The sequence below is a fragment of the Aotus nancymaae genome, unplaced genomic scaffold, assembly GCF_030222135.1.
Source record: "Aotus nancymaae isolate 86718 unplaced genomic scaffold, 86718_ANA_hifiasm-v0.15.2.pri h1tg000058l, whole genome shotgun sequence".
NCBI classification, from domain to species: Eukaryota; Metazoa; Chordata; class Mammalia; order Primates; family Aotidae; genus Aotus; species Aotus nancymaae.
Window position 1 is genome coordinate 15,251,938 of NW_026988472.1, and position 25,771 is coordinate 15,277,708.

Sequence of the window (25,771 nt, forward strand, 5' to 3'; positions counted from 1 at the left end):
CTGAGGTTGGGAGTCTGAGACCAGCCTGGCCAACATGGTAAAACCCCGTCTCTACTAAAAATACAAAAATTAGCCAGGCATGGTGGTGTGCACCTGTATTCCCAGCTACTTGGGAGGCTGAGGCAGGAGAATCACTTGAACCAGGGAGGCAGAGGTTGCAGTGAGTGGATTGCATCACTGCACTCCACACTGGGCAACAGAGCAAGACTCTGTCTCAAAAAAAAGAAAAAATATATATATACACACACACACATACACACACATATATAGAAGGATGCTCAGAATGCTTTTGTTGGTCAGGGCTCCACATGCTGGTCATGGTCAGTTAGTTAACTCTGCCTTGATCCAAAAGCTGTCCTTCACCTTTTCCCAGGCCAAGCCCCATGTGTTAGAGTGAGCTCTCACTTTCTGAATCAATTGTCTTTATGTTTCCAGGAGCTGCCATGGTTGTTGGTGCAGACCCTGTGCAGTGACAGACAGACAGTAATTAACCACATCTGCTGGGCTCACATTCTGCTTCAAATCATCTGGTGGTGATTTCTGGGATAACCAATGTGTTTGTGAAAGCAAGCAAACGAAAAACCCTATATAATTAAATTGCCTGGCTGAATACTAATTTCTTCCACTCTATCTTTTTCTTAATGGATTTTCAAGCAAAAATGTGCTGTTCTTCCCACTTATGATGTGGCTATTCAACTGCTTATGGTTTTATCTCTTTGTGATTCCCTTTACTTGTGGACAAAACACCACACTGATAGTCCAGAAAGATGAGTGTGTGCACCAGTAGTAGATGCACATTGCCCTCAATGTGCAGCTTGATTTGGTTCTTTGCTATTTGAGTTCTGTCCCACACCCACTTTGTACAAGTGCATCATGTTGAGGAGGAAGGGTTGGGCACTACTCTGCTGATAGGGATCTGCAGAGACCAGAGTGGGTCTGGGTTCAAGGGGAGACTTAAAAACAAGTAGGATAGATAGTTACAAGGAACCAAAGTACAAAAGATCAGTTTAAAAATCAGGACATTGTGTCTCAAATAAATGACAAGTTCAAGGTCACACAGCTGAGAAGATATCAAGCATGTACTGTGAACCTACTCTGTGCCAGCAGTCTCTGCCAGCAGGTCCTAGGCATACAAAGATTATAATTACAATAGTAGCATCTGCAGTAATAATATTGATTGAGAACTTACAACATGCCAGCCACTGTTCAAAGTGACTTCCGTGTATGAACACACTTCATCTTTCTAACATGCCTCCAAGATAGTTACTATGATCACATTTCACTGGTGAGTTAATTGAAACACAGAGAGGTTAAGCAACTTAACAGAGCTAGTGAGTGACAGACTGTGACTCAACCCAGGGAGACTGGCTCCAGAGCCCATACTCTTGCAACGCAGGGCCCAATGAATGACATAGAATAGTACATGCATGAAACTGGTGCAGTGGAGTTAGTGGCAGATGAAAGAGAAACAAAAAGCTCTGGGGCACTGAGAAGACCACCTAGCCCAACTATTTATGGTAAGCTGGGTATACTTTCTGGAAGAAGATGATGGAGTCAATAGATGTTGAATTACAAAGACTGCTATCTGGGGCCTGGAAGATTACACAACTGTCTTACTCTATGCCAGTCAGCTTAGGAGAAGCAGAGATAGAATGAGGATTGACTTTTCCTTTGTGAAGAATGATCCCTGGATCAATCCACAGGTTTCTGCTGAGCAAGTATTATGTATTGAACTCTGATGGAGAAAGGATAAGTGGAGGTTTTCAGGGCAGCATGCAAGTTGTATGGAACATGAATTATTTCTCAATAAAGCTGATTATAAAACAAACCCAGCATGCACTCAGCAGCCAGAAGTTGCTTCTAAATACCATTCTCTTGATAAAAGGAAAGGCTTCTTGGACAAATGACAGATTTAGGGCTTGGACAGAGAAAACAGAAGATGAATCTGGAGAATCCTCTAGTGCCAGAAATGAAAAAAAAAATGCTCAACAGACAAAAGGATGAAGGCATGGCAAAGGGACACAGGCGCTTACTTGAAGGAGTGTTCAGAGGTAGAATAAGCGACAAACAAGTAATATAGTATTAGATTATAATACAAGGTATAAAATACATACATACATATATATATATACACACACACATATATATGTCCACTGTTATAAATAGATGATTGAATAAGTGAATCAAAGGTGGGAAAGAGGAAAATCTTCCTTAGAAAATAATTCAAAAATGTGTGGGGATTCTCCCTCTCTAGGAGGTGGAGGTTAGCTCCCACCATCCCCTCTTGAGGATGATCTGAACTTAATGACTCTTTTCCAAAGAACAGAGCATGGAAGATGGGTGAATAGCAGCTCTACAGTGGAGAGACCTGAAAGACACCACCTTAACCAAGGAATCAATGTTAACATCATCCATGATAAGTCATATTGATATCACATGCCCTTTGAGGTGACATGATGACAAGAGCACTTGGTCTTTGTGGTAGTTTTCCCCAAAATTCATAGTCCTAATCTAAAAATGAAAAAAGTAACTTCAGACAGATCCAGATTGAGGGATATTCTACCAGATACCTGACCAGTGCTCTTCAAACTTCGGGGGTTGTGAAAAATGAGGGACGACTGAGAAACTATCACAGAGCATAGGAGACTAAGAAGACAGGACAACTAAGTGAAATGTGATGTCCTGGATGGGACCCTGCAACAGAAAAAGGATATTTGGTGGATACGTGCATGAAATCCAAATAAAATCTGAAGTTTAGTATATAGTGATGTACCCGCATCAATCTCCTGGTCTCGGTAATCAATGTACCATGTAACGTAAGATGCTAACATTAGAGAAATCTAGATGAAAGGTATATGGGAACTTTCTGTACTATCTTTGCAACTTTTTTTGTGAAACAACCATTACTTAAAATAGAAACTATATTTAAAACATAAAGCATAAAAGAAAGTCAGCAAGTGTCAGTATGCTGATCAACTAGAACTTCCATGCACTGCTGTTGGTAATGTAAAGCAGTGCAACACTTGTGGAAAACTATTAAAGTTCAAAAGTTAAACCTACACCCACCATGTGACTCAGCCATTCCACTACTAGGCATTTAGCCAAGAAAAGAACAAACATATGTACATAAAAAGACCTGTACATGAATGTTCATAGCAGTTTTGTTCACAGTGGATCAAAACTAGAAATAGTTATTAACAGGTGAAACAAACCATGGAGCATCCATACAACGTACTATTACTTAGCAATAAAAAGGGACAAATAGAAACTTGGACAAATCTCAGAAATAATCATGCTGAGCAAAAGATGCCAGATACAAAGGTGTACATGTCGTATGAATCCATATAAAAAATTTTAAAACAGGCAAAAACAATCTATAGTGACAGAAAACAGAACAGTGGTTGCCCACGGCCAGAAAGGGGACAGGGATTGTCTAGGAAGCAGAAAGAAGGAAGTTTCTGGAGTGATGGAAATGTTTTATATCTTGATTGGAGTGGTAGTTACATAGGTGTATACATATGTCGAAACTCTCCAAATTGCATGTTAAATTATTTAATATGGATACATTGTTGAAGAGATATTGGTCTAAGGAAACAAAATTTTAGTTAGATAGGAGACATAAGTTCAAGAGATCTATTGTACAGCATAGTAACTATAGTTAAAAACAATGTATTGTACTCTTGAAAATTGCTAAGAGAATAGATTTTACTTGTTCTCACCTCGCAAAATGATAGGTATTTAAGGTAATGCATATGTTAATTAGCTCAATTTAGTCATTCCACAGGGTATACATATTTCAAAATATTATGTTGTACATTATAAATATATACAGTTTAAATGGCAGGTTAAAATTGAAAGAATAATTTTAACTATAAAAAAATATGGAAACTAAACTGAGTACATTGTATGTAAATTACACCTCAATAATGTTAATTAAGAAGTGTGCCAGTGGCCGGGCGCGGTGGCTCACGCCTGTAATCCCAGCACTTTGGGAGGCCGAGGCGGATGGATCACGAGGTCAAGAGATCGAGACCATCCTGGTAAACATGGTGAAACCCCGTCTCTACTAAAAAAAAAAAAAACCGAAAACTTAGCTGGGCACGGTGGTGCGTGCCTGTAATCCCAGCTACTCAGGAGGCTGAGGCAGGAGAATTGCCTGAAGCCAGGAGGCGGAGGTTGCGGTGAACCGAGATCGCGCCATTGCACTCCAGCCTGGGTAACAAGAGCGAAACTCCGTCTCAAAAAAAAAAAAAAAAAAGAAGTGTGACAGTTAATTTTATGTGTCAATTTGGCTATATATTTGGACAAACATTATTCTAATGTTTCTGTCAAGCTATTTTTAAGATAAGGTTAACATATAAATCAGTAGACTTTGAGCAAAGCAGATTACCTTCCGTAATGCAGATGGACCTCATCCAATCAGTTGAAGTCCTTAAGAGAAAAAGACTGACGTCTCCCGGGAAAAGAGGGAATTCTGCCAAAGGAATTCTGCCAGCAGACTCCCTTTGAAATCAAACTGCAACTCTTTCCTGGGTCCGTGGCCTACCCTGCAGATTTTAGACTTGCCATCCCCCTCAATCGACATGAGCTAATTCTTTAAAATAAATCTGAATCCTTCTCTCTGTCTCTGTTTCTCTCTCTGTTTCTGTCTCTCTCTCCACCTATATTTATATCACCTATCTATATCTATGTATCTGTGTATGTATGTATGTATGTATCTATCTATCTAGCTAACCATCTATCTATCTATCTCTTGTTGGTTCTGTTTCTCTAAGGAATCCTGGCTGAGAAGAAACGTAAGGCTGTATCTCAACCCTTCCCTAAGAATCTTATGGCCTTGTTGGAGAGAGAAGACCAACATGGCCACAGAATTAATACAAGAACAAATATGAAACCTCTTATTTCACAATTCTAGTTTCTCTGCCTACAACATCAACACAAGGTGCTTCTTTGTTGGATGACTCAGAGTTTTGGGGAAGTTTCCATTGACTAAGGACCTTAAGTTATTCTGATTCGGTTGAAAGATGCTGTCAGAATGCACAGCCTGGCTTCTGAGTCAGGTTTTTAAATCGATACAAAGTGGTTTTTTTGTATGTCTCTTAAACACCATCAACAGGTTAATTCTCCCAGAGGTTATTTATTTTTAATCCTTGGACAATGTGTTCCCTTTACCTCTGTGTTGAGCTATCCCCGCAGGAAGAACCAGGTGATGTTTTAAACATGTCTGGAAGAGAAGCTTGAAGTTGTCTAATCTTTCTGCTTTGACTTTGCTGATCTCTGGGAACTCCTGTGTTGACCTAGCACATCTGAGTCCTTGGGAAAGCTTTCTCAGCCCTGTTTTGTGATTCTTCTAACAGATGGTTGCATTCTTGTAATTGGTTTTTCATCCGCTTCTAAGTTGTTTCATGCTTATAGTTATAATTTGCTGGCTCTCTAGGCACACAGAGGCTCCTGACTCTGAGATATTTGCAAGTATCATTGGCAAATAAGATTTCCTTAGTTTAACTTCACTTATATACTGGCATTTAAATTTTATATGGTAAGGGCTCCAATTTCAGAGATAAATCTCTTTACTGTGCTTGGTGTGATAGTGAACCTAACAGAGAATTTTGCTGGAAATTTCTATGCCTAAATCTTAGATGGGGTTCTAAGGACACAAGGAGCTAAAAACTTGAGTGTATATCACATATTGATAACTCACATGATTTTGCTTGCAGGCATTTACCAACTTAGCAGATTACCTACTTTTACATTGTAAATATTTCCCTTTATAAATATCTTGTACTTCACAGGGCAAATCATACCCCTTCAGAGGGCCGCTCCCACCTGTATGGAATCCAATTACCTACTTAGATTGTAACAACCTGTTGAGGACATTGGATGACATGGGGCGAGAGGTAAAACTTCTTTGACTGTATTTGTATTTTTTTGTAATAAGTTTAGTCCTTCAAAGAAAGAAAGTACAATATATCTCTAATGCCTAGCACATTGTGAGCATATGGTAACAGTTAGTAAAGATTTGTGAAATGAATGAATGAACTTGTTTCTAACCTCTACAAGAATAAGATGTCAAACAGATTGATATTTGTATACTAATGATGAGTGGGGAGGAGATTGGATGTCACTCAGCCTTCTTGGAATTACGTTTCAAATTTTGTAAATCTTGGGTACATAGCAAAATTAGACTTCTGGGTCTTTGATTCACCACGATGCCCAAACAAGTCATAAGGAAGCACACATAAAGCTTTTTTGTTTTTCTTTTAAGTTCTGGGATACATGTGCAGAATGTGCAAGTTTGTTACATAGGTATACATGTGCCATGGTGGTTTGCTGCACCTATCAACCCATCATCTAGGTTTTAAGCCCTGCATGCATTAGGTATTTGTCCTAATGCTCTCCCTCCCCTTGCCCCCACCCCCCCGACAGGCCCCAGTTTGTGATGTCCTCCTCCCTGTATCCATGTGTTCTCATTGTTCAACTCCCACTTATGAGTGAGAACATGTGGTGTTTGGTTTTCTGTTCCTGAACACACATAAAGCTTAACTGAAAACTCCATAGATATGATTTGCTGCAGCTCTGTGATCCTTGTTAAAGAGTTAAATTTATGAATGTTCTCTGGAAGTTAGTAACTTAGGAATCTGTATCTAGAAATAGCCCAGTTACAACATGCCTCTATTTATTGTGCAGGAAGTGTTATCATAAATTAAATATGGCTTGAGTGGTACGGATTTATAATAGGAAAGCTACATAGACAGCATTGATTATGCAGTAAAAGCAATATTGGGTGAATTTGGAAAACAACATTTTTCTTCTTGAAGTTAGTTTCTAATACTATTTGACTAGTTATTTAAAATGGAAAATTACAAAAATAAATAAAATAACATGGAAAACTACATCTGTCTTTCTCCTTTGAATCCTCATCTGAATGTAGATTCCCAGTGATGCCCCATGGAAGGCTCCCCATGCAGAAGAATGGGACCACATGACAATGAAGGAGTTGTTGGACAAGGTCTGCTGGACTAAGTAAGTCTTGCCATTAGGCACAGGCATTTATTGTGACCACCTTTCAGGTTTCCTTAGTAATACCATTCAACAAGTATGGGACAAGTAGCTGCTTTGTGTCTAAAACCACACCGCCAGCCAAGTGGAATGCTGAAAAACGTTGGAATTGGCTTCTACCCTAAACATATCTGTACATACAACTTATTTCTTTGGAATGGTTTTATATCGCAAAGATGGTATTACCCTACGAAGTCCTCAGAACGGACTAGAAGGTACCACCTTCTTTATCTAAAACAGCTTAAAGACCATCAGCTTAAAGCTCCCATTTGTCAAGTTGTTGATGTAGGACAATTTTTGTATTCCTCAGTGGTGGTCAAATGTGAACATGGTTAGCCTGCGCATTTGCATTGCAACACCTTATGTGATGTAGTGCAACTCTTCAAGGAGTTAAAGAAGAACCTCTAAAGCCTTTGTCTAAAAAGTTCCCAACTACAGGGGAAATGTGTGACTGGAGGGCTGCTTCCCTTTAGTGAACAAACAAGCACGCATAAGTTAAGCATTAAATTCTTGTTGGCAGAACTGGAAACTGTAGAGAAATTGTGAAGGCAGTATGGACAGACCACATGGAGAGGTCACACTGCTCTTGGACAGCAGGGAAAATGGAAAGGATTCTGAGGGTTCCAATTCAAACAGACGGTAAATTTGTGGTAAACAATGTAAGAGAAATGGAAGCCAAATTCAAGGAGACTGTTCTGTCTTGCTAAAGAGCATTAGTTGAGAATATGTTTGGCTCTGGGGTTAATTTCTTCATTCTTAGGTACTCATTCACTGCCAACTATAAGTAAAAACAAGCTTTTAGAATATCTGAATCTAAAGAATGAAAATAATGAAAAGACATAAAATTTATATACTTTTCTATATAAAAATTCAGCTTCTTATAATTTAGCTTTAAGAAAGTGAGACAAAAGAAGAGAGAGAGAGGCATACAGGGAGAGAAGGAGAGAGGGAGAAAGAGTGAAAGAGACAGATTCAAATCATTATTTTTAAAAGAGACGATCTGAAAGCCCAATAAGAGAAGATTGGCAAAATGAAGTATTAAACATTTAAAAAATGGAATACTCGAGGGTTTTAAAAAATCGTGTTGTAGAGGAATATTTAGTGACTGAAGAAAATAGTAATATTAAACACATAGAAAAGCAGGCTGTTGTGGTATGGTGTATGATCTCATTTCTAAAAACAACTATTTATGCACTGCAAAAGCAATGGACATCCATCAAAATGTTTTTAACGTTTAATATTACCATGCAAACATTTATTTTAAAAATATTTAAACCATTACATCATTAAAAATTATTTTTTAAACATCATATTTCATGGTACTAGAATATCCCTTGGAAAGTGAATGTATAATGTATTTGTTCATTATCATCGTGTTGAACACATTACCATTTCAGTTTTTTGTTATTATTGTACAATACTCTATAGTAAACATCTTTGTGTCTCTCCTATGTCTTCAACCTTTGAAAGCAACCAATGCTGGAATAGTAAAATCCTTTTATGTCATGAAATCAATGCCTGTTCTTAATTATATTCTTTTAAACATTTATCTAATGCTATTTAACACTTCTATGAGAATGTAGTTTGCAATATAATTTATTTTAATTGTAACAAAATTATAGTATTTATTTTTAAATTATATACTTTAGATTTTCAAAATATAGTAAGTATATAATTATCTGCATTTTGTCTTATAACTCCTGTTATGAAAAGCTTTTAATAAATTCAGTTAGGTCTTTTCTCCCCAGAGAACTTTTAAGTTTCTTGACAATAAAATCAATTATATTTCTTTGGGATCACAGGGACCTGACATTTTCTATCATAGCCCTTGGCCTAGTCCTCCACTTAGTGAATATTCTAAGTTGTCGTTTGACAAAATAATGTATTCTGAGATGTTAAGAATATAAGAACACAAGACAATCTTCTAACTCTTCCCAAGCAAGATACACACAGTATTATTTCCTGTATTTAAATGAAGTAATCCCCAGAATATCCAACCTATTTTTATTTAAACTAAAGCACAATCATACATTCCAACACTAATGTTGATTCTTCTTTCAGTTATTATTGTTTACCAAGTGCCCTTCACAAACATGAATTGTATTTTTAATGTGATCATAGCTATGTAAAAACATTTTTTAAAAAATCCTATACTTAGAAAAAAATGCATCAAAATGAGACTAATAATTATCTTCTGGAGGGGCAGAAATATGGAAGATACTCGTTCTCTCATCTTTTTATCTTATAAACTTTCCAAATTTTATATAATGTGTATGTATTTTTCATGTAGGAAAATATTATAACATTTATCTTTTAAAAAGTCAACAGGGCAAAAAATACGGAAATATTATTGCACTAGCTTCCTTGACCTTCCATCCTTCAAATATTGTTCTTATTTCTTTTCTTACTGAAGCTCCTGGAGTAAATTCAAATAAAGGATTAGGAATGGACTGGCCCTTCAGAATTACTTTTAGATCTCCCTTTATTTCAAACCAGAATTATTTCTTTCCCACCAAATTGGCAACAACAACAACTAGAATTGCAGCAATATTTTCGTTAAAAATTGTCCAGCGGACCAATGTTAAATTTTAGTTATTTATTACTCCCTTTACTGTACGCCCCTAAATTCACCTATAAAATAGGGAACAAAAGAAATAGGATTTTAGGACGCAGGAAATAAAATACTACTTTGAAGTAGTATTTTAAATAGACCTCTGGATATTTGTTTTAGTTAGATATTACAAATTGCTTCTGCAAGGAAGGCATGAATTAGCAATTTTCATTCATTCAATTATCATGAGAAATCTTACAAAACTAACTGTAAGTCACTTTAATGTATATATGACACCATCTTACAGGCTGTAATGATGGAGACTGTCATAGATGGGCTGTCAGGTTGTTATGGCTGCAAATAGTGTCAATAACTGGTATGTGTGTTAGGCATGATTCTACAAATTTCTAGGGTCAAGATACAGTAAAGTAGAGAGATGCCCCTTGGTGAGTATTTGCACTTCCAAGGTTGCCAGCTGACTAATTAGAAAACATTTTGAGGTATTAAAAGCATGAGTTTTGAGTCAAATATGTATGATCTGGTTTGGAGTTGCACCATTATGTATTCCTAAACTGTCCAAGACTCACTTTTCTAGCATGTTAACTGTGGAAAAATAGTAGATATTTGATAGTGTTGTTGCAACAATTTAACAAGGTAATAATTTGAAAGACAATGGAGTGTAGAAAGAGTTCAATAAATGGAAGGCAGTATCATTTATTCCACCCATTGTCAGCATTACCAGGTGGAAAATTCTGCCTCAGACATAACCAGATTAACAATATGTAAACTTCACATCAAAGTCAAAAGGGGATTGGACCTTATTAAAGATATCCCAGAGTGCACAGTACTACTGGTGAATTTTAGGGTATGCTCCATATAATGGAATCCTTGAAATTGCATGAGATTGTTTGATTTCTGGTGTGCTTCCTGATAGGTGATAACCTGTCACCATTTACCTGCCAATGCTAAGCAAAAGCTTACCCATTTATGCTCTATTAATTGCTTGTCCCCTCATCCATTATTTGAGCTTGTCTTCTGTTAGGCAGTAAAATAACTGAATAGATAACTGTGACTAATTTTGTTTTTGGTACAGCATATAGCATATTCTTTGCACGTGATCAATGTTTAAAAAATAATGTTTAACTGATATTTCTCATCATTCATGCATTCATTCATTCATTTAATCATGCAACAAGTAATTATTGAGTGCTTACAATGTTCCAGGCACTATTTTGTTAAAGGGGACACTATGGTGAGTGAGAAACATAAGGTCCTTGTTCTCATAGGTTGATATTCTAGTGGGGGGAGGCAGCAATTCAAAAAAACCCATAATCAAACAATTTTAGACAATGAAAAGAGTTCTAAAGATACTATACAGTAGCAAAATGATAGAGAATGTCAGGGTGCTGGGAATATGGAAGCCAGTGGTCATTTTCATAAGCAAACAAGAACGTGGCTTTTGAAGGAAACATTAGAATTAAAAGAAGCGGGTACAAGATGAGGCAGAAAAGGTAGGCATGGGCTAGATCACTTAGGGCTTTGGAAGCCCTGGTGTAAGATCTGAATCTTATTTTGGTTTTAACAGGATACCACTGGAGGTTTTTTAAGCCAGAAAATGACATGATTTGATTTACACTTCAGAGACAGCACCATAATAGGGAGGGAGGGAAAAGCCACTGGCTTTGATTGTGATGAATAGATACCAAATGAGGCTGAATGGAGGCAGAGAGGCTGGTCTGGAGTAAGTAATTGCAACACTCCTGCAAAGAGATGGATGCTAAATTTGTGGTGAAGGTGGAGTGATGTGGTGGGAGATAATGGGATTTCCCAATGAATTGGATAGGGGAAGGTTGATGGAAAGAGAGAAATAACGTTTGATTTCTAGAGTGTTGGCTTTAGTCATTGAGGAAATGGTGGTGCTTTTTACTGAGACGGGGATCACTGGAAGAGCAGCAGGTATTTAGCGAGAAATCATGAAAGCAGACTCTGGAATAGAAGCTGATTCTGAGTAAGGTGCTTTGTTTACATGGAAAATAATCTGATATTTCAAAAACCTCTGATGTCGTTTTTTGTAATATTAGATTCTAGCGACAATTTTTTGATCTTACCACATTGTCCTAAACTTAACCAAGAAAATGGATTATTACCCAAATAATTTTTAGAGAATTAAGAAGCTGCTCTCCTGCATTTGCCAATTTCTTCTTGTTTCTTCCTGTGCAGCTCTGCAAAGCAGCTTGCCATTCTCTTTGTGAACTTGTGTGTCACCGCAGAGACCCATGAGGTCTCTGCTCTCTGGTTCCTGTGGTATGTGAAACAGTGTGGAGGCATAACCAGAGTCATCTCGACAACCAATGGAGGACAGGTACCCACCCATTCCCCCACCGTCCCAATGGAAAAACACTGCTACTAAAATGAAAGATCAACACCCTCCTTCAATCATGAACTGCTGAAGTGGGAAGCAAACTTGTGGCTTTTAGAGCATTACTATGGCAGCTTAAAGTGGTTCTTGTAAGGCACAGTCTGTTGTCAGGTACCCACTTCGAGAACCCAGTGTACAATGTAATTGTAAAACTAGGCTTATCTCTCTTTATGCACTGTTGCCATTTTCCATCTAGATATACATTCAATTATTATTTGGCAAGTTTGTAGGAGACCATCTGAAGTAAGCTTAGCTTGAGCACTTCTTGGAGGGTTTCTAAAGGAAAGTCAGAAATGCTTTTTCAATTTAAAACACACACTACGCATGGAATTCATTCATTCAATGCCCATTTCTTGAGCCCCGGCACTATATAAGGCACTGTGCTAGGCACAGTGGGAACAGATTAGAGTTCTTAGATAATCTGCTTGGTTGTCATGTTCCTTTCTTCTCTCTCTCCCTCTTCCTCTTCTTTCTCTTCTCCTCCTCCCCCTCCTCTTTCTCCTCCTTCTTTTCTCCTTCTTTTTCTCCTTCTTCTCTGACCTTAACTGAACTGAAATTGCAGAGGTGGCAGTCAGGTCAACGGTGTGCATAGCCAGGTAGAACATTTGGAAGTTTTAGCAAGGCTCAGGGCAAGTGCGTACAGTGAGGTGAAATGACTTCAGTGACTACAGAGGCAGCAGGCACCTGACCCAGGATAAGATGGGCAGCCAGCCACAAGGAGTAGGCTGGCCTGGGGGAAGGGGACATGCTGGGAGGCAGGGAAGTTCTGCACTTGAGCCACAAAGCAAGGAGGCTTAGGCCTGTGTAGGCACGCTAGGGCAGAGCTTTAGATCCAGCTTCACCAGGACCAGCTCCCAACAAATGACTACAGATAGGACAGACAGCAGGGATGGTGACCAGAAAAGTGGAACACAAGGATCACTCTGAAGATGTCCAGCTAAGGTTGGAGCCTAGGAATCTACAAGAGCATAGCTTATAAAGTAACATAGAAATCCTGTAATTTTGTCCAAAGACAGCAATTCCTAGTTAGTAAACAATGGTGACAGACACTAGTCACAGCAGCAAAATGAAATGTTATACATCTCAGAGTAAAGATAGGTGAGGACAATTAGCAATTTAGAAGTTTATGCCCATTCCTGCATTTCTTATCCACCTCCTTTTCTCTTTCCAGGAGAGGAAATTTGTGGGCGGATCTGGTCAAGTGACTGAGCGGATAATGGACCTCCTTGGGGACCGAGTGAAGCTGGAGAGGCCTGTGATCTGCATTGACCAGACAGGAGAATATGTGCTTGTGAAGACCCTAAACCATGAGATGTATGAGGTACCTGTGATATTGTGAAATATATATTTGATCTTCATCCCAGTTTCCTGGCATACAACTTTAGAAATTCTTAGAACCTCCAAAGTGATGTCCTTTGATGCCAATGATTGATGGCTGGCAGCCCCTAGGTAGCTTCAGGAGGGGTTGGTCACAGGAAAGACCATGGCAGGATTAGAGGGTTGGGACTTTCAATCCCACCCCCAGCCTCCAGCGAGGGGATGAGGCAAGGGGCTGAAGGTTGAATCAATCACCAGTAGTCAATGATTTAATCAATCATGCTTACATAATGAAGCCTCCATTGAAACCCAAAAGGACCGAGTTCTGGGAGCTTCTGGATATCTGCACAACTTGAGGTTCTTTGAGAATGGCATGCCTGGGGAGGGCATGGACATTCCGTGCCCCTTCTCACATCCCTTGTCCTATGTACCGCTTCATCTGTATCTTTTGCAATATATATTTTTTATAAGATAACAGTAAACATGTTTCCCTGAGTTCTGTGAGCCGCTGTAGCAAATTAATCAAACTCAAAGAAGGGGTGTAGAAACATCAGCTTGAAGCGGATTGATCAGAAGATCTGGAAGCTATACTTGTGACTGACATCTGAAGGTGGGTGACTGTCTTGGAGACTGAGCCCTCAACATGTAGGATCAGAAGCTGTCTCCAGTTAGATACTGTCAGAATTGAATTGCATTCAGAGGACACACATCTGGCGTCTGCTGTAGAATTGCTTTCTGGCTTCGTGTGTGGGGAAAACTCACCTCACATCTGGTCACAGAAGTCTTCTGTGGTGGTCATTGTTGACTGAGAGAATGGAAAAAGCACTTTGGTATGACTTTTTTTTCCACTCAGAGTAACCAAGACACTTAAACAAGTGGGAAGAGGCCACAGGCTCAAAGTTCAAATGAAGTTGAGAATACTTCATACTTCACAGTCTTTTTTCCAAAAGTGAAAAAGCTACTTCTAACTGAAAAATGAGAAAAGAGAACCAGAACATTTGGGGTGGGGGAAGATTTATAAAAGCATATATAGGTATTCTAATGTAGATGACAGGGTGATGGATGCAGCCAACCACCATGGGACGTGTATACCTACGTAACAAACCTGCATGTTCTGCACATGTACCCCAGAACTTAAAGTACAATAAAAAAACATATAAAGGTATTGTCAATCCTCTGTATTTTGCTTTTATGTAATTAGAAAAACATAGAAAGTATTTATTTCATAAATATCAAGCACCTCCTATGTGCCTGACGTTATTATAGAAGTCAGGAACATAACCCTGAACAAAAGAGATACAATTCTCTGCCCACATACAATTCTTGTTCTAGTGAAGGAGAAAGACCGTTATGAAACATATAATTAAAATATAAAGTATGCCAGATAGTGATAATTAGTGTGGAAAAAAATCAAGCAGGGAGGTGGGGAGAGGGCATACCAGAAAGTGAGGTGGGAGAATTGGTTTTGCAAATTTAAATAAGGTTATCAGGGAAGGCATCACTGAAGTGGTATCTGATAGAGAATTCGAGAAGACAAGAGATTGAGCCATGTGGCTCCCTGGGAGAAAATGGAACAGCCAGTGCCAAGGCCCTGAGGTGGGAGCAAGCCTCATGTGGCCAAGGAACAGCAAGGTGATCAAAATGGCAGAAGTAAGAGTGAGGGCAAAAGTAACAGAAGGTGAGATCAGTGATGTAACAGGTCCATTTCGTGTGTGGCCCTGGTGATGATGGTGAGAACCTTAGCTGTGACTCTAAGTGAAATGGGAAGTCGTTGGAGGTTTTGTACTAAGGAACAATAAGGGCTACTTTAGGTTTCAACAAAATTCTTCTCACTTCTTTAAGAGACTGAAAAGAGAAAAGGGTAGATAGAATGAGAATCATTGGGAAAAAACAAAAGCAACAGGGCAACGATGTTTAACCACGTTGCTTTTCTTTCAGGCTAAATATGTGATTAGTGCTGTTCCTCCTTCTCTGTTCATGAAGATTCACTTCAATCCCCCTCTGCCAATGATGAGAAACCAGATGATCACTCGTGTGCCTTTGGGTTCAGTCATCAAGTGTATAGTTTATTATAAAGAGCCTTTCTGGAGGAAAAAGGGTGAGTAATTTCCTTACATTAAAATCTTTAGAAGAAGGTCCAAGAAACTTGTTGCTAAGATGCGCATTTAAAAAAAATGTCAATTTTTATTTTAGATTCAGGGGTATATGGATATGTTGCGTGGTGCTGAGCTTTGGGGTATGAATGACCCTATCATTCAGGTAGTGAACATCATAGTATCCAATAGGTGGGTTTTCAACTCTTGCCCCACTCCTTACCTCCCCCTCTAGTAGTCCTCATTGTCTATTATTCCCATCTTTATATCCATACGTACCCCATGCTTAGTTCCCACTTATAAGTGGGAACATGCAGTATTTGGTTTTCTGTTTCTGCACTGATTCGCTTAGGATAATGGCCTCCAGCTACTTCCATGTTGCTGCAAAGGACATGATTTAGTTCTTTTTTATGGCTGCAGAGTATTCCATGGTATATACATGCAACATTTTCTTTCTTTCTTTTTTTTTTAATGCGGAGTCTCACTTTGTTGCTCAGGCTGGAATGCAGTGGCGCGATCTTGGCTCACTGCAACCTCCACCTCCCAGGTACAAGCGATTCTCCTGCCTCAGCCTCCAGAGTAGCTGGGACTACAGGCATGTGCCACCATGCCCGGCTAATTATTTTTGTATTTTTAGTAGAGACAGGGTTTCACCATGTTGGCCAGGATGGTCTCCATCTCTTGACCTCGTGATCCACCCGCCTCAGCCTCCCAAAGTGTTGGGATTACAGGTGTGAGCCACTGCGCCCCGCCCACATTTTCTTTATCTAATCCACCGTAGATGGGCACCTACATTGATTCCACATGTTTGCCATTGTGAGTAGTGCTGTGATCAACATATGACTGCATGTGCCTTTTTGGGAGAACGATTTATATTCCTTTGGGTATATACCTAGTAATGAGATTGCTGGGTCTCATGATAGTTCTATTTTTAGTTCTTTGCAAAAACTCCAAACTTCTTTCCGTAGTGGCTGAACTAATGTACATTCCCAACAACAGTGCCTAAGTGCTCCTTTTTCTCTGACATCTCTTCTTTTTTGACTTTTTAATAATAGCCATTCTGACTGGTGTGAGATGGTATCTCATCATGGTTTTGATTGGCATTTATCTGATGATTAGTGATATAGAGCTCTTTTTCATATGCTTTTTGGCCACTTGTATGTCTTCTTTTGAGAAGTGTCTGTTCAGGCATTTTGCCTATTTTTCAATGGGATTATTTGGTTTTTGCCTATAGAATTAAGTTCCTTGTAGATTCTGGATATTAGACCGTTGTCAGATGCATAGTTTGCAAATATTTTCTCCCATGTTGTAGGCAGTGTGTTTACTTTCTTGATAGTTTCTTTTGTTGTGTAGAGCTCTTTAGTTTAATTAGATCCCATTTGGCAATTTTTGTGTTTGTTGCAATTGCTTTTGAGGACTTAAAGGCATGTGTTTGCATGTAACTGTTTTGTTACAATGCTGGACATGAAATGTTAATCCAGGTTCTAAGCACAATTATTTCAAATAAAATGTATTGGCACAAACTCATGGAATTAACTTCCCTTAGGATATAACTAATTCTTTGTAAATCAATAAAAAGTTTATCTAATCCTCCCACAAAATCTTGTGAAAAGAGGTGAGTAACCTTTTCTAATTCAGTGTTTTAAAGTATGGGTTTATAAAGCCATTCACAATGGTTGGGATTCTGAAAAGTTCTTGGCTCTCTCTCACTAGTGTCGATTCTACCATATTAAATTCAATTCATTTATTCATTTTCACATATTCAACAAGTGTACTATTCAACTGGGTAGAACATTGCAGGGATGCTCACTAAAGTGCTGGATTCTACAATGATGGGAATGTTCTAGAGCTGCTTTAATATACTAGTCACTAGCCACATGTGGGTACTGAACACTTGAAATATGGCTAGTGAGACTTAGGAATTAGATTTAAAATTTTTATTTAATTTTAATTGCTTTAAATGTAAATGCAAATAGCTACATGCAGACAGCACGATGCTAGAGTCTTGTCATATTTGCTCTTATAGCATCCACTTTTCTTCCAAGTGGAGACCATGTAAGAAGAGTCAGTACCTAGGACTGAGGGTGAACGGCAGGATGTACTTCAAGGAGGAGCAAGACTGCAGAAAGAAGTTTAGAGGCAAATGGGGAAAATGCCACGATTTTGCTTTAGGGTGCTTCTTCCTGTATGCTGCTCTTTTTCAGCTGCATCACAGGCTCCTCATTTTCCACCTTGCAGATAATCACATTTAGGACTGCTATTGGATTGGTGCATCAGTTGAGCAAGTAATCTACTGTTTGCAAAGTCCAGTGCAATGACCCATCACAAAGAGCCCTGTCATTTTAGTCTTTGAATCTAATGGCAGTAACACACTGGTGCTGAGTTACTTCCTCTTGTGGCCCAGGTCACCCATTTTGAATGGCTGGCTGGTAGCAAGTAAATAAGGTTTAGGACCAGGAATACAGTCTTCTCTTAATGAGTGTGAGTGCCTTTATTTATGCAGAGAAACTAACTTTCCATTCACACCTGCAAATCTTTATCTTAGGCCTGCTATGTGCCGGGTAAGTTGTTAAGCGTCAGTATCAAAAAGAAAACCCAGGTTCTCTACCGTCAGGATCTGACTTGGTCCTTGTTGGTAATGAGCCTTGAGTAAGACTTTTAAAAATGACTGTGTGCAGGCCAAAGTGGTGCACACCTGTAGTACCAGCAGTCAGGAGGCTGAGACTGGAGGATTGCTTGAGCCCAGGAGGTGGAGGATACAGTGAATGAGCTATGATTGTACCACTGTACTCCAGCCTGGGCAACAGTGTGAGACCCCATCTCTATCTCAAAAAAATAAAATAAAATAAAATAAAATAAAATAAAATAAAAGATTGCAGACATGAGATAGCCTCACCAAAGCATTTGAGATTTCTTTTGAGTAACAACTTTAATGTAGTTCTTCAACTGATCACCTGTTGTATGCCAGTCATCATGCTAGGCATTGAGAATTCAAAGGCACTTTTCGTTGCCCAGAAAATCCAGACTCAGGAAGAAGACAGTAATGTGTCTTCCTGGTAATTGCACAACAATGGTAATTGCACAATGACACTTACTTGAAAACTTCTGTGATGAAATCTGAAGAAGTTCACTCTTATAACAGGATCTTTGCTTTGCATCAGACTATCAAATGTCACTGCCAAAGACACTGTAATTAACTAGTAACATGCAAGTTCAGTCAATATGAGGTAACAAGATAGAAGGATATGAATTATGCAGCCACAACAATCCAGCACAGTGACTAGCACATATCAGGCACACAGTCAGCAATCACTAGAGGGTTTTGTTTTTTTGTTGCTTTGTTTTGTTTTACAGTGTGGCCTGGGTTATTAAAGAGAAAGTAACATTTTGTATTTTGATACAGACAGCTGTAGCCAGCTCTTAATTGCTTCTTCCTTCCACACCCCCCACCCAATCCCAGAGTCATGCTAAACCCTGCTTTTATTTTTAATTGTAGATATTTAAGGTGTATGTCATAATGTTTTGACACACATGTACGTCGTGAAATCATTTGTGGGCAAACAAATTAACACATCCATTTCCTCACATGGTTACCTCCTGTGTGTGGTTAAGAGCACCTGATGGCTTTTAGATCGATTATCCCAAGAAATGCTTCCCAGTCTCTTTGTGTGTAACATCATTGTGAATTTGCAAGGATGGGTCATCTCCTTTTCTTTGTTGGCCTTCCACCGAGATATCCTAAGTCTAACTATCCTCACCGTCAGCACCCCACCCTACACGGGATGCATCAGCCCTTCATTCTAGCCCACTTCTGTGGAAAGGGTAGGCTGTTAGCAATGCATTGAATTCTTGTGGTCTCCTTGCTTTTGTTCATCTATGAACCATTTCTACTTTCCCTTAAATATTTACATCTAATTTATATCAATTTATGTTTTCAATGACAGGAGCAGTACCTGTTTTTCTAAATTACAGAAGTAAATCTAATGATCATAAAACTTTCAAAAAATAAAAGTGTGTGAAAAATGTTTCTCTTCTATTGTTCCTCCCCCTATAAAGCCACGGTTAAAAATTTAGATTGTTTATCTTTAAAGATTTGCTGTTTACGTAGGTAATACAAACTGAACATCCCTAATCTGAAAACTCAAAATTCAAAATGCTCCAAATTCTGAAACTTTTGAATCACCAACATGATGCCTCAAGTCGAAAATTCCATACCTGAGCACATGTGACAGATCACAGTCACAACTTTGTTTCATGCACAAAATTATTAAAATATTGTATAAAATTACCATCAGACGATGAGTATAAGATGTATTTGAAACATAAATGAATCTGGTGTTTAAGCTTGGGTCTCACCCCCAAATGTCATTATGTATGTGCAAGAATTTTAAAATCTGAAAAGAACGAAAATTTGAAACACTTCTCATCTCAAGCATTTCAGATAAGGGATACAAATACTCAACCTGTACTTTAAATATATGTGTGTGAGCATCCCTATATATATGTAGAGAGAACTATATATCCTGGGAATACATGTTAAATAATATAATAAATATTTTATACAAATGTAACTTTAATTTTAAATAAATACGTTAATATATTTTTTCCAAAAACATATTTTTTTAAAAAATGTCATGCGTCATACATCTCATATTGAAATTTGCTTTTTCCTGTGAACAATATGTCATGGACATCTCTCCATAGCAGTACATTTAAATTTACCCCCTCTAGACAACTGAATAAACAGTATCTCATTTTGGGCCTTATCAGAATTTATCCAAGACGTTTGCTGTTGATAGTCATTTTTCTTGTTTCCAACCTTTTGCTATTATACACTACGCTGCAATAAACAGCATCCTCCATATAGCTCTACAGATTTGTATAGGAGCATTTCTTTTTGATAAATGTTGTAGAATGTCAAGTCAATTGATGTGGGTAGACCCGTGAAATTTTTGTTAGGGTTTCTGTCTTCTCACACCCTTGCCAGTTGATATAAGTTCCATATTTGTCTTCTCTAAATACCATGTTAAAATTTGATTCCCAGTGTTGGAGATGGGGCCTAAAGGCAAGTGTTTGGGTTATGTGGGCAGATCCTTCATGAACATCTTGGTGCCATCCTCCTCCCTGAGTAGTAAGTGAGTTCTTGTTCTGTCAGTTCCCATGAGAGCTGGTTGTTAAAAAGAGCCTGGCACTTCCCTTCCCTCTCTCTTGCCTCCTGTCTCACCAGGTGATCTGCACACACCAGCTTCGCTTCACCTCCAGACGTGAGTGGAAACTTCCTGAGGCCTTTATGAGAAGCAGATGCTGGTGCCATGTTTCTTGTACAGCCTATAGAAACATGAGCCAAATAAACCTCTTTCTTTTATATGTTACCCAGCCTCAGGTATCCCTTTATAGCAACACCAGCAGAATAAGACACCAGCTAATAATATTTAAAAATTTTCTGTCAATCGGGTAGGAGAAATTACCTCATTTTTCTATAATTTGTAATTTTTATCATTAACAAACTGTCATTTTGTTAATTACCTTTGCTCATTAAAGTTTTTTTTTTCTGTATATGTTGCAGATATTTTCTCCCAGTGAATCAGTTTTTAACAATTTGTTGTATGATGGTTTTCCCCTACTAAATTCTCATATACACATGGATTCTTTCTATTCCACTGATCTTTGTCACTGGGTTCTCAACATTTCTTTGAAGCTCTACTCATTTAAAAATGTGGACATAAACTACCATTACAGGTATTCCTAAATTATACACAAGTATCTCTGAAAAATTGTATCATTGTAACTATAAAACATATGAAAAGTAGACTTTTTAAAAAGCCTAAATTGAAAAACAAGAATTTCTAGTATTTTCTTCCACGATCTAGATGTGCAATCTAGGTGTACACCCCCACTTTGGAGAGCACAGGTTTATATCATCTAATCCTATTACAGCATTGTATTGTTTTAATATCTGTAGCTTTATAATATGTTTATAATATGTCAGGTAGGACATTCTCTTATTATTACTTTTCCTTTAATTTTGTCCTTAGTAAACTTCTTCAGTTATTCATCCAGATGAATGCTATTATCATCTCATAAAAGCTCCTGCCTTCACACCCCTACATTACAAAAGCTTCTATTGAATTATTTTATTCTAAGCATACCTCTTTGTCATCTCCCAGACCTACAATGGCTTCTTTTCTCTCTGAGAATGTTACTTAGCACTTTGGGATAAATTTCTTCTACTACCTGAATTATTGGGTCCCTTCCTATCCCAATGATAGTTTTTCTGGTTTGTTTGTTGTGAATTTGTTTCTGCTTTTGTCTTTGCCTTTATTCTTTAAGAACTTCTTTAAGTGCTTGGATGTCCTTGAATATCTCCCGTCTTTTTCTAAGAGTAAGGCCCTACAAAGCTGATGAGATGTTTTGTGTGCATGGGTGCGGCTCCTGAGCTTTCTTTCTGCAAATGGCAGAAATCCCTTCCATGCTGCGTAGCTTGTCCTGGCATGAACATGACTTTTCTCTCTGTCACTTGTTCCTCCACCTCCACTAAGCGCACCCACTTGACTCAGACGCCAGATTCACTCTGAGAAGGAAGTGTCCAAGGAGCCCCTCCATTGAGAAAGCAGTACCTCCACCTAGGCTAGCCTGGCGTCCTATGCTAGTCCTCTCCAGCTGATCCCTACATGATCAGTATGCTCATGCTCTTTGATCAGATCTTGTCTTATTCGTCTCCTCTCTCTCTTGCCTTCTTTTAACAGGGGATTCCTAAGATATTGTATTTTTAAATCTTGAGTTCTTAGACTAAACATTTCTTTTTCACATACTTCAGTCTTTCTCTACATCTTCTCCTGCCCCAGCACACCTGAAGGGCATTCAAGCACCCCTCAAGCCAGTGGCTGGTTGGAACATTGATTCTAACAGGTGCACAGTGGGGAGGGACGCAGGAGGAGAGAAAGAGACAAGTTCCCTTTAAAAGGCTTACTGGTGTGTCTGCTCACACATACATATGCACACATGTTGGGAAGGTCCTTTCTATGCTCTTTCTTCCTTATTTTGAAATCTTCTTACTGGGTTTTCTATGTAACATTTGCCGCTGAGTCTTTCACAACAATTTTGTTCAAACAACCTCAATTTTGCAAGTGAATGATGGAGCAGGAGGAGTGGTACACCACAGTAATACATTGTCAGAACGTTTCGGACTCTGCCCTGACATTTGCCCCAGTGCCCTGTCACAGTCTTTTGAAATTGCATATACAGTCACACCTCTTTTTATTGAACTTCACTTTATTGCACTTTAGAGATAATTGCACTTTTTTCAAATTGAAGGTTTGTGGCAACCCTGCATTGAGCAAGTTTATTGGCATCATTTTTTCAACAGCATGTACTTGCTTCATGTCTCTGTGTTACATTTTGGTAATCCTCACAATATTTCAAACTTTCATTATTATTATATTTGTCATCATGATCTGTGATCAATGCCCTTTGATATTACTATTGTACTTGTTTTGGAGTGCCATAAACGGCAGCCATATAAGATGGCAAACTTAATCGACAACTACTGTGTGTATTCTGACTGCTCAATCAACCAATTGTTCCTCCAGATCTCCCCCATCTTCTTGGGTATCTCTATTCCCTGATACACAACAGTAATGAAATAAGGCCAATGAGTGACCCTACAGTGGTCTTCCCAGTGTTCAAGTGAAAGGAAGTGTTGTACATCTCTTGCTTTAAATCAAAAGCTAGAAATGATCAAGCTTAGTGAGGAAGGCATATCGAAAGCTGAGATAGGCTGAAAGCTAGGCCTCTTGAGCTAAATATCCAAGTTGTGAATGAAAAAGAAAAATTCTTGAAGGAAATTAAAAATGGACTCCACTGAACATATGAATGATAAGAAAGTAAAACAACCTTATTGATATATGGAGAAAGTTTGAATGGCCTGGATAGAACATCAAACCAGCCGCAGCATTCCTTTAAGCCAAAGCCTAGATCTAGAGCAAAGCCCCAACTCTCTTCAACTGAAGTTGAAACAGGTGATGAAGCTGCAGAAGAAAAGTTTGAAGCTAACAGAGTTTGGTTTATGAAGTTTAGGGAAAGAAGCCATCTCCCCATAATATAAAAGTGCAGAGTTAAGCAACAAGGGCTGATGAAGAAGCTGCAGCAAGTTATCCAGAAGTTCTACATAAAAACGTTGACAAAGGTGGCAACATTAAACAACAGGGTTTTGTTTGTTTGTTTGTTTGTTTGTTTGTTTGTATTTGAGATGGAGTCTCGCTCTGTCACCCAGGCTGGAGTGCAGTGGCACGATCTTGGCTCACTGCAACCTCTGCCTCCGGGTTTCAAGCAATTCTTCTGCCTCAGCCTCCCAAATAGCTGAGGTTACAGTCATGTGCCACCATGCCCATCTAATATTTGCATTTTTAGTAGAGATGGGATTTCACCATGTTGGCCAGGCTGGTCTTGAACCCCCGACCTTAAGTGATCCGCCCACCTCAGCCTCCCAAAGTGCTAGGATTACAGGCATGAGCCACCACACCCAACTGTAAACTCACTGAAGGCTCAGATGGTTCTTAGCTTTTTTAGTAGTAAAGCATGTTTAAATTAAGGTATGTACGTATTTTAGACATAAATCTATTGCACACTTAATAGACTACAGTATAGTGTAGATATAACTTTTATATGCACTGGGAAACCACCAATTTGTGTGGCACAATTTGCTTTATTCACTTTTATTGCTGTGATCTGAAATGAAACCCACGTTATCTTTGAGGTGTGCCTGTATTTTGTTCAGGAGGGAACTGAGAGGGACACTCTTATCCAGGATGAGCTGAAATTGTTTTTCAAGTTGTTCTTGATGCGGAAAGAGTCTTTGGACGTCATGTTTGAAATGAGGGTTTGGGACTCTAATGAATTTTAGTTATACATGTCCTCTCTGCTCTGCCTCCAGAAAATAAAGAACAACTTGGAATAAGTGACTTTCATAAAATGTCAATGTTCAGTCTCTTCTGTTTTACAGTAATGAACTGGTATTTCCTTTATAGATCTTTGGATTTATTCTGATTTCTTATGAAAGATAAAATGGGGAACCCAAGTATTAACTGCAAGGAAAACCGGGTTTCATTAAATGGTGACTTGGATGAATTTCTAATGTCATACGCTTTATTCTTTGCAGATAAGGGCTTACGGTTTGATTTTTTCAAAAACTGCTGGCCACTTAGCCCTCTTTTGACATCAGTTTGGTTTGCTTTCACATGTTTGGGGTATAATATGCTATATTTGGTCTTTGGGCTTCTCAAGTTTAAAAACATGTGCTTGATTATAACTGCCCTGGGTAGTTTGATAGAGTGATGAATATGCTCTTCCATTTTGCTGTTCTCTAAGATTACTGTGGAACCATGATTATTGATGGAGAGGAAGCTCCAGTTGCCTACACATTGGATGATACCAAACCTGATGGCAACTATGCCGCCATAATGGGGTAAGGCACAATTATGATGCTGTGGCTGCTATTCAGTGTTGACAAGGTAATCACATACTATAAACAAATATGCTCCAAACTTTGATAAATGATTTTTTTAACCCAATGGCATTATTTTTCAAATTCAGCAGTATAAAAATTATTACTGGTTCTTTTCTAAATAATGTCTTCCATTGAATAAATATTTAGATGGAAGCAAAATACCAATAACATTTTTAAATTTTTATGTTAATTTTCTATTAGTATTTAGTGTTGGGGTAGATATATTTTGGTGACCCATCTTTTGTTGAAAGCATGATATAAAGACCTGACTTGGGGTGTTTTACTAAGATACTTCTTGTGGAGGCTGTGTGGGCATCCATGTTACTTAAGTGGGATGCTGAGATTTCTGAGTCCCATTAAAGAGCCAAGACCAGCCTAGTCTTCAGCTTTCCAGGGAAGAACAGCACATGGGAAGGGAAGGCCAGCATGTCCTGACCCAGAGAGGTGGTGACCTGGAGCATCCAAAATTGAGATAGGCCCTAGGACATGTATGAGTTTATCTCAGAGAGACCCAACAGTCAGAACAGGGAGATCAAAGCCAATTGTGAGTTGAAGGCAATCATGGGCTAGAAATGGAGATGGAATCTGGAAGGTTGGGTGCTAGGGAGACACCATAGTGGAGACAAAACCAAACAGCAAGGACTGGATGAAATTGCAAAGGCTCAGACATGGCCTTCAGTGGGCATTTGAGGCCCAAGGGTTATTCTTATTGACCACCAGCTGGGTGAGGGGAAGTGGGTCAGCCATAATGTTATCCAAGTCAAAAATTATGGCCAGTCATCTGTTTTTAGTCGCTTGACTCCTTGAAGTTAGACAGTACTCTTCAG

At 38.7% G+C, this 25,771-nt stretch overlaps 1 protein-coding gene across 2 annotated transcripts in view; it reads left to right on the forward strand.

The window, feature by feature from the left end:
* MAOB (monoamine oxidase B) overlaps positions 1-25,771 on the forward strand; it is a 113,089-nt gene that overhangs the window by 73,806 nt on the left and 13,512 nt on the right. For both annotated transcript variants that reach the window (XM_021673282.2, XM_021673281.2), the window contains exons 4-9: positions 5,793-5,897; positions 6,932-7,023; positions 11,831-11,972; positions 13,201-13,350; positions 15,285-15,444; positions 24,806-24,902. In XM_021673282.2, coding sequence (XP_021528957.2) covers positions 5,793-5,897; positions 6,932-7,023; positions 11,831-11,972; positions 13,201-13,350; positions 15,285-15,444; positions 24,806-24,902 — 746 coding nt within the window. The remainder of the gene's footprint in view (positions 1-5,792; positions 5,898-6,931; positions 7,024-11,830; positions 11,973-13,200; positions 13,351-15,284; positions 15,445-24,805; positions 24,903-25,771) is intronic.